The following is a 10137-nucleotide window of genomic DNA, read 5'->3' as shown; positions in this document are numbered from 1 at the left end:
ACCACACTTCAAAAGCATCAATTCTTCGGTGCTCAGCCTTCTTCACAGTCCAACTCTCACATCCATCATGACCACAGGAAAAACCATAGCCTTGACTAGATGGACCTTTGTTGGCAAAGTAATGTCTCTGCTTTTCAATATGCTATCTAGGTTGGTCATAACTTTCCTTCCAAGGAGTAAGTGTCTTTTAATTTCATGACTGCAATCACCATCTGCAGTGATTTTGGAGCCCAGAAAAACAAAATCAGCTACTGTTTCCCCATCTATTTTTATGTGTGCTGCTGCTGCTGCTGTTAAGTCACTTCAGTCATATCCGACTCTGTGCGACCCCACAGAGAGCAGCCCACCAGGCTCCACCATCCCTGGGATTCTCCAGGCAAGAACACTGGAGTGGGTTGCCATTTCCTTCTCCAATGCACGAAAGTGAAAAGTGAAAGTCAAGTCCCTCAGTCATGTCTGACTCTTAGCGACCCCATGGACTGCAGCCCACCAGGCTCCTCCGTCCATGGGGTTTTTTCCTAGGCAAGAGTACTGGAGTGGGGTGCCATTGCCTTCTCCGATTTTTATGTGTAGTTTTTATTTAAACTCTGAAATACAGAAAAGTGGTGATATTTGGCTTCATCTGCTGATCTGAAGAAAGAACAACTCCTGTCCTCAGAAATTATGCAGTGCTGTCAACACCAAGGATCGAAGGTGAGGATTAAAGACCAAACTGAAACTCATGAGCCTACCTGTTCTCAGCGTCAGCACTGCACTTTGGGGACATCAATTCAAAGGATTTGGTAAACTTCACCACCTGCCGCACAGAAAGACAATAAATCTCAGTCAATTAAAGCTTTCTCACAGTTTAAAATAATCAAATAAACATTTTTCATCTCTATAATGACTATTACAATAATTGGAGATTAAAGACAGATTTTCAGTGGAGAAATCCTGAGGGACAAGAGAAAATTCTATCCTACATTTTGTAACTTATTTCTTACATGGCACACATTGCTAAAGTCTAAATATATTTCTAAATGTGCATATACTAATATAATTACAATAAGGTGTAAAAATCCTGTGGTGGTCAGGCAAAGGGACATCTTGTTTGAAATAATTTTTTCCCTGCCGTTTTAGCAACCCAGTTCACCATCCATGGAGAACCTGGACAAAATATCCTTCAAAAGGTTAAAGTTGCCTTTCCTAGTTGTTCTCAGGTGAATTTTATTTTGCCACCTGCAAAAGGTAACTTTAAAAAAGACACTTTCTTCAAAGATCATCCCTAGTGTGGATACTTCCTCCCTCCTCTGTCTAGTGAAACCGACATGATTGGTGCAAGAGCCTGATTAAGACCTATTATGCTGACAGGGAATTTATGAGCACAGAAAATGCAGAGGCAGTGTTTCTTATCATTAGCTACTACTGAATCTTTCCTATTACTTTACTAGCGTGTGAGATGAGTGCAATTGTGCGGTAATTTGAGCATTCTTTGGCATTGCCTTTCTTTGAGATCGGAATGAAAACTGACCTTTTCCAGTCCTGAGGCCACTGCTGAATTTTCCAAATTTCCTGGCATATTGAGTGCAGCACTTTCACAGCATCATCTTCCAGGATTTGAAATAGCTCAACTGGAATTCCATCACCTCCACTAGCTTTGTTCGTAGTGATGCTTTCTAAGGCCCACTTGACTTCACATTCCAGGATGTCTGGCTCCAGGTGAGTGATCACACCATCGTGATTATCTGGGTTGTGAAGATCTTTTTTGTATAGTTCTTCTGTGTATTCTTGCCACCTCTTCTTGATATCTTCTGCTTCTTTTAGGTCCATACCAGTTCTGTCCTTTATCGAGCCCATCTTTGTATGAAATGTTCCCTTGGTATCTCTAATTTTCTTGAAGAGATTTCTAGTCTTTCCCATTCTGTTGTTTTCCTCTATTTCTTTGCATTGATCGCTGAGGAAGGCTTTCTTATCTCTCTTTGCTATTCTTTGGAACTCTGCATTCAGATGCTTTTATCTTTCCTTTTCTCCTTTGCTTTTCGCTTCTCTTCTTTTCACAGATATTTGTAAGGCCTCCCCAGACAGCCATTTTGCTTTTCTGCATTTCTTTTCCATGGGGATGGTCTTGATCCCTGTCTCCTGTACAGTGTCATGAACCTCCATCCATAGATCATCAGGCACTCTGTCTATCAGATCTAGTCCCTTAAATCTATTTCTCACTTCCACTGTATAATCATAAGGGATTTGATTTAGGTCATACCTGAATGGTCTAGTGGTTTTCCCTACTTTCTTCTATTTAAGTCTGAATTTGGCAATAAGGAGTTCATGATCTGAGCCACAGTCAGTTCCTGGTCTTGTTTTTGCTGACTGTATAGAGCTTCTCCATCTTTGGCTCCAAAGAATATAATCAATCTGATTTCAGTGTTGGCCATCTGGTGATGTCCATGTGTAGAGTCTTCTCTTGTGTTGTTGGAAGAGGGTGTTTGCTATGACCAGTGTGTTCTCTTGGCAAAACTCTATTAGCTTTTGTCCTGCTTCATTCTGTACTCCAAGGCCAAATTTGCCTGTTACCCCAGGTGTTTCTTGACTTCCTACTTTTGCATTCCAGTCCCCTATAATGAAAAGGACATCTTTTTGGGGTGTTAGTTCTAAAAGGTTGGGCTTCCCTGGTAGCTCAGAAGGTAAAGCATCTGCCTGCAATGTGGGAGACCCGGGTTCGATTCCTGGGTCAGGAAGATCCCCTGGAGAAGGAAATGGCAATCCACTCCAGCACCCTTGCCTGGAAAATCCCATGGACGGAGGAGCCTGATAGGCTACAGTCCATGGGGTCTCAAAGAGTCAGACACAACTAAGTGACTTCACTTTCTTTCTAAAAGGTCTTGCAGGTCTTCATAGAACCATTCGATTTCAGCTTCTTCAACATTACTGGTTGGGGCATAGACTTGGATTACTGTGATATTGAATGGTTTGCCTTGGAAATGAACAGAGATCATCCAGTCGTTTTTGAGATTGCATCCAAGTACTGCATTTCAGACTCTTTTGTTGACTATTATGGCTATTCACACGCTAGTAAAGTAATGCTGAAAATTCTCCAAGCCAGGCTCCAGCAATACATGAACTGTGAACTTCCAGATGTTCAAGCTGGTTTTAGAAAAGGCAGAGGAACCAGAGATCAAATTGCCAACATCCTCTGGATCATCGAAAAAGCAAGAGAGTTCCAGAAAAACACCTATTTCTGCTTTATTGACTATGCCAAAGCCTTTGACTGTGTGGATCACAATAAACTGTGGAAAACTCTGAAAGAGATGGGAATATCAGACCACCTGACCTGCCTCTTGAGAAACCTATATGCAGGTCAGGAAGCAACAGTTAGAACTGGACATGGAACAACAGACTGGTTCCAAATAGGAAAAGGAGTATGTCAAGTCTATATATTGTCACCTTGCTTATTTAACTTATATGCAGAGTCCATCATGAGAAAGGCTGGGCTGGAAGAAGCACAAGTTGGAATCAAGATTGCCAGGAGAAATATCAATAACCTCAGATATGCAGATGACACCACCCTTATGGCAGAAAGTGAAGAGGAACTAAAAAGCCTCTTGATGAAGGTGAAAGAGGAGAGTGAAAAAGTCTACTTAAAGCTCAACATTCAGAAAACAAAGATCATGGCATCTGGTCCCATCACTTCATGGAAAATAGATGGGGAAACAGTAGAAACAGTGTCAGACTTTATTTTTTGGGGCTCCAAAATCACTGCAGATGGTGATTGCAGCCATGAAATTAAAAGACGCTTACTCCTTGGAAGGAAAGTTATGACCAACCCAGATAGCATATTAAAAAGCAGAGACATTACTTTGCCAACAAAGGTCCATCTCGTCAAGGCTATGGTTTTTCCTGTGGTCATGTATGGATGTGAGAGTTGGACTGTGAAGAAAGCTGAGCACTGGAGAATTGATGTTTTTGAAGTGTGGTGTTGGAGAAGACTCTTGAGAGTCCCTTGGACTGCAAGGAGATCCAACCAGTCCATTCTAAAGGAGATCAGTCCTGGGTGTTCTTTGGAAGGACTGATGCCAAAGCTGAAACTCCAGTACTTTGGCCACCTCATGAGAAGAGTTGACTCATTGGAAAAGATCCTGATGCTGCGAGGGACTGGGGGCAGGAGGAGAAGGGGATGACAGAGGATGAGATGGGTCTGTCTCATCCACAGAAGATGTCGATGGCATCACCGACTCAATGGACATGAATTTGGGTGAACTCCGGGAGTTGGTGATGGGTAGGGAGGGCTGGCATGCTGCAGTTCTTGGGGTCTCAGGGAGTTGGACATGACTGAGCGACTGAACTGAACTGAACTGAATCTTTCCTATAAACCAGGCCCTACATCAGAAAGCTCTTTGATTACTTAATTTCCCTATTACAAACTCATCATTAGCCATTGTTAAGTCCTTCCTATAAACTAGGCCCTACGTCAGAAGATTCTTCATTTATTTAATTCCCCTGTTACAACTCTATAAAATGGGGATTTTTACCTTCAATATATAGATGAGGAAACTACCCCATAATTTTTGAGAAACTTGCACTACTTCACACAACTAAATGAGGCAACTGGGATTAAAGCAGGTCTGTATGCCTGTAGAGTGCCAGTTTTTTTCAACAACACTAAAAATATGGATTGGGAAAGGCACAATTTCTGGCTCTCTTTTGACAAGATAGACCATGTGACAGAAAAAGAGTCCCTGTACTGAAAGGAGTCATCTGAATGTCACTGGATGCTTCCAAGGTTGACATTTAGATTTGCCTTAGCCAGATGCAGTCATGCTTCAAAGGCCATTTAAATTAACCACTTATAAGGAATTGATGGGCACTTGAGAAAATGATTTTGGAACTGGGAATAGATTAAATATTAAAACAGCTTTATCAGTGAGGTAATGAACCCAAACTAAGAAAATGTAACATTAGGAAAAAATGAAAGAAAAGCCCATCACAAAGAAAATTGCATGTGCCTAGCTAAATGCAGGGCAGTGACAATAGCTCAACTAAAAGGAAATACCCTTCACAACTATAGGACGCATTTCATTTCATATTCTAACGTGAAATAAGCCTCTGCAAAATCACTCATTGTGACAAATGTCATTTTCCAAAGATGGTCACAGCAATCTCTGTTTCACATTCTTCTCTACAATGTGACCCTGCCACCCTCCTCCCAAATGGTAGGGTCTATGTTTCCTCCCCTTAAATCTAAGTGGGCTTCCGACCACTACAACAAATAGAATATATAGAAGAGATATTACATGTGCCTTCTGAGGTTGTCATAAAAGGCCCTGCAGCTTCTGTGTCATCTGAATGGAATACTTGTGCCTGGAGTCCTGAGACACCATGTAAGAAGCCCAACTACCCTCAGGACACTATGCTAAAAGGGAGGCCACCATCCACAGGAGTCACATGTAGCTGCTCTGGTCAGCAACCCGTTTTTAAGCCCTTCCAGCCCAGATGCCAGACATATAAGCAAACAAGCCTTCAGATGATTCTAGTTCCCAGCCATTAAGTTACCCATGATCTCCAAATTTTTCTAAGTGTGGTCCCAGATATCCTAGAAAGAGGGAAACCATCCTGGCTATTCCCTCTACAAATGCACAGGATCTGTAACCACAAATAATTTGGGGCTTATTTGTTACACAGCAAAAACTACCAGGGAAGAATAGAAGGCAAGTACTAATAGTTCTAGAAAGAAGGAAGCAGCAGGGCTAAAGTGGAAACAACACTCAACTGTGGCTATATCTTGTGGTGAAAGTAAAGTCCAATGCTGTAAAGAACAATATTGCACAGGAACCTGGAATGTTAGGTCCATGAATCAAGGTAAATCATTCATGATCAAACAGGAGATGGCAAGAGTGAACATTGACATCTTAGGAAACAGTGAACTAAAATGGATGGGAATGGGCGAATTTAATTCAGATAACTATTAAATCTACTACTGTGGGCAAGAATCTCTTAGAAGAAACAGAGTAGCCCTCATAGTCATCAAGAGTACAAAATGCAGAACTTGGGTGTAATCTCAAAAATGACAGTATGATCTCAGTTTGTTTCCAAGGCAAGCCATTCAACATCACAGTAATCCAAGTATGTGCCCCAATCACTAATGATGAAGAAGTTGAAGCTGATTGGTTTTATGAAGACCTACAACACTTTCTAGAACTAACACCAAAATGAAAGATGTCCTTTTTATCATAGGGGATTGGAATGCAAAAGTAGGAAGCCAAGAGATATATGGAGAAACAGGCAAATTTGGCCTTGGAGTACAAAATGAAGCAGGGCAAAGCCTAACAGAGATTTGCCAAGAGAGCACAGTGGTCATAGGAAACAGCTTTTTCCAACAATACATGAGATGACTCTACACATGGACATCACCAAATGATCAATACCTAAATCAGATTAATTATATTCATTGCAGATGAAAATGGAGAAGCTCTATACAGTCAGCAAAAACAAGACCAGGAGCTGACTGTGGTTCAGATCATCAGCTCCTTATTACAAAGTTCAGGCTTAAATTGAAAGTAGGGAAAACCACTAGCCCATTCAGATATAACCTAAATCAAATCCCTTATGATTATATAGTGGAGGTGATGAACAGATTCTAGGGATTAGATCTGGTAGGCAGAGTGTTTGAAGAACTATGAATGGAGGTTTGTGACACTGTACAGGAGGCAGTGACCAAAACAATCCCAAAGAAAAAGAAATATAAGAAGGCAAAGTGGTTGTCTGAGGAGACTTAACAAATAGCTGAGGAAAGAAAAGAAGTGAAAGGCAAGGGAGAAAGAAAAAGATATAGCCAACTGAACGCAGAATTGCAGAGAGAGCAAGGAGAGATAAGAAAGCCTTCTTAAGTGAACAGTGCAAAGAAATAGAGGAAAATAACAGAATAGGAAAGACTAGAAATCTCTTCAAGAAGGTTGGAAATACCAAGGATGATACAAGGATTGTGCAAGGATGGGCACAGTAAAGGACAGAAAGAGTAATGACTTAACAGAAGCAGAAGAGATTAGGGAGAAGTTCACTTAAGAAGGTTTTCTTATTTCTCCTTGCTCTCTCTGCAATTCTGCATTCAGTTGGGTATATCTTTCTCTTTCTCCCTTACCTTTCACTTCTTTTCTTTCCTCAGCTATTTGTAAAGCCTCCTCAGACAATCACTATGCCTTCTCACATTTCTCTTTCTTTGGGATGGTTTTGCCTCCTGTACAGGGTCACGAATCTCCATCCATAGTTCTTCAGGCACTCTATCAGATCTAATCTCTTGAATCTATTTGTTACTTTCACTGTATAATCATAACAGATTTGATTTAGGTCATACCTGAACTTTACTTGGCTTAATTTTTACTACTGATTAGAATACTTTACAATTCTGAAAGGATAGAGGTTAATTTCTGAAAAACTGATATCAACTGGATTATAAATGTGGGGCGGGGGGTAAGTCCCCTTTGTGGGGTGTTTGAGGCTCACTCTAAACACGGCTACAGAAACTATACTCAGAAAGGCATGTGAAATTAAATTATTTATCATACAGGTCCTGGAGAGGAGGGCACAGCATACCCCCAAAACCACAGAAAGCCACCCAAAGCTCAAAGTTTTGTCACTACAGGTCATAAAAGGAAGAGAGCAGACCAAGGACCCCTGGGTAAGGGCTTTTATTGAGGGTCATACGGAGGGTAACTTGTGGCACTCAGGAAGCTTGCCCCTTGTAATCTGAATGTGACTGGTCTACCTGGAAAGGAGATAAGGAGTAAACACAGGGAAGTCATCATGAGGCTTGTGGTTTGAACACATATGCTGAGGATGGGTACCCAGTAATAACTGGGCAATAACTGAAGTTCAAAACAAGGAGGGTGAATGCTGTCACTCAGGAAGTCACTGGGGCAAGAAAGAATAGCTTGACATTATGAAAATGATTTGTGTCCTGTGGCAATGCAAATGAATTCTATTCAAGTAGAAATGGGAATGGCTTCTGTGCAGAAGAAAAGATAAGCCCATAATTTAAAATTTTATTGTCCTGGAAGACAGTGAAAGTGTTAGTTATGTCTGACTCTTTGCAACCCCGTGGACTATAGTCCACCAGGCTCCTCTATCCATGGGATTCTTCAGGCAAGAATACTGGAGAGTGTATAACCATTCTCTCATCCAGGGGATCTTCCTGACCTAGGAATTGAACTCTGGTCTCCTGCATTACAGGCAGATTCTTTACCATCTGAACCACCAGGGAAGCCCTGGAAGATACAGGTGGTAAAGAACCTGCCTGCCAATGCAGAAGAAGTAATAGATGTGGGTTTGATCCCTGGATCAGGAAAATCCCCCAGAGGAGGGCGTGGCAACCCACCCCAGTATTCTTGCCTGGAGAATCCCATGGACAGAGGAGCCTGGCGGGTCACAGTCAGACACGACTGAAGCAACTTAGAAAGCAAGCACACACAGCAATCTTGTGCCTGCATTCTTGCAGTGCCTATTTTAGAACTGACCGCTATCTTGTTGACTTCTCTCATTACTGAGTTAACTACATCTTTGATACATGCTTGTTTTAGCTTTTTGCAAGGATTAGGTTTTCAGCTTTTTGAAAACTGTTATTTGACACAACAAATATGTACTGAGTGCATTTGTCAAGTAGTGAAACAGGCACCAGGGCTACACATGTGAAAGTAAAAGAAAAAGAAAAAAGTCCTGCACGCGTGGAGCTTACTGTACAGAGGGAGCTAAACTTGCCCTTGGTCATGAAAATTAGTGCTCCCTGGAAAAAAAGTGAACTTCCGCTTTCTATACCTTAAGAAACAAACCTGAAAAATGTCCAGAGAGTAAAAAAGAATAAAGATCTTTTAAGAATTAAAAAAAATAAAAAACAACCCTCTGAGGGGTAGAAGCTTACAAGAAATGTAACAAGAAATCCTGAAATCTTAAAGCTATATAACTTATAGCTTTAGAATCATAAAGAGAATGGATAAGATAAACAAGGACCTCAATGAAATGTAAGAACTCTTTAAATGTAAAAGAGGGCTTTTTAAAACTACCAAAAGGAAGAAATAATTTTTTTCTAAGATGCTTGAACTTTTTATTCTAACATAAATCACATGCTCAAAAGAAAAACAGGGTCAATTATTTTATTTTATTTTGGGGTTTTATTTTCTAAATTCATGATTAAAGAGTAAAGGGAAAGTCAAGGAGTATGCTTATTTCAACTTCAGCACTCTATATCATGGAAAGTACCCATTGTGTTCCCCAATAAACCAGCCCATGGTGTCCTGGTCAATATCAGATATTGGGTTCATTAACCATGGTGTTGACCTTGTGTGTAGGAAAGAAGTAAGCTTACCCAAAGAAAGGTCTGGTCTTTGCTCTTGTCTCCTGGGAGGTAACCTCTAAGTCCTTGGAATGTCCAGCCTTGAAAAAAGTGTCTTTGTTTACCTGGGTGCCCTGGGCCAGCCAGACAATAACAAGCTAACTTAGCATAGTGGCTTTGAGCCACATCAACAATGTGATTTAGGGTGGAGGCTTTGGGTCACATGATATCAGTTGACCTCCAGAGGTCATGGAGACAGAGAGCAGCCATTTGAGTGGCCAGATAGGTTGTAGTGACCAAGCCCCAGCTAAGACTGTGGATGCCAAGGCTCGAGTGACCTTCCCTGGCTGGCAATATTTCACGCATGTTGTCTCACATCACTGCTGGGAGAAGTTAATGTTCTACATGACTCCATGGAGAGATGACAGCTGGAAGCACCACTTTTGGACTTTTCTGGGCTCTGCCTATGCGTCTCTCCCTTGGTTGACTTCAATTTGTATTTTTTTCTCATAATAAACCATGACCATATGTGTAACAGCTTCCAGTGAATTCTGCGTGCTCTTCTAGCAAATTATGGAGTTTGAGCATGGTCTTGAGAATTCCTGAGCTTGTAATTGGTATCAGAAGTGAAGGCAGTATTATAGATTATGTTCCCTAACTTCACATCTTTTATATTTTAGGTTCCCATGTCTTTAGAAGAAAAATGACGATAATACTAATTTTTATGCATCTTTGGCTAAATATTGATTGTCCAATGTGTATCATAGCAAAGACAGAGAGATACAAAATAATGTCTCTAAACTTGAAACTCCAGTACTTTGGCCACCTCATGCGAAGAGTTG

General features: G+C 41.0%; 1 protein-coding gene across 1 annotated transcript in view; it reads right to left on the bottom strand.

Annotated features, from left to right (window-relative positions):
- Positions 1-10137, bottom strand: part of PDE11A (phosphodiesterase 11A) — a 423540-nt gene that overhangs the window by 227879 nt on the left and 185524 nt on the right. The window contains exon 6 of the mRNA XM_010859770.1: positions 732-796. Coding sequence (XP_010858072.1) covers positions 732-796 — 65 coding nt within the window. The remainder of the gene's footprint in view (positions 1-731; positions 797-10137) is intronic.

Source organism: Bison bison, unplaced genomic scaffold (genome assembly GCF_000754665.1).
Source record: "Bison bison bison isolate TAMUID 2011002044 unplaced genomic scaffold, Bison_UMD1.0 scf7180017864460, whole genome shotgun sequence".
Classification (NCBI taxonomy): domain Eukaryota; kingdom Metazoa; phylum Chordata; class Mammalia; order Artiodactyla; family Bovidae; genus Bison; species Bison bison.
This window is presented reverse-complemented; position numbering and strand designations above follow the sequence as displayed.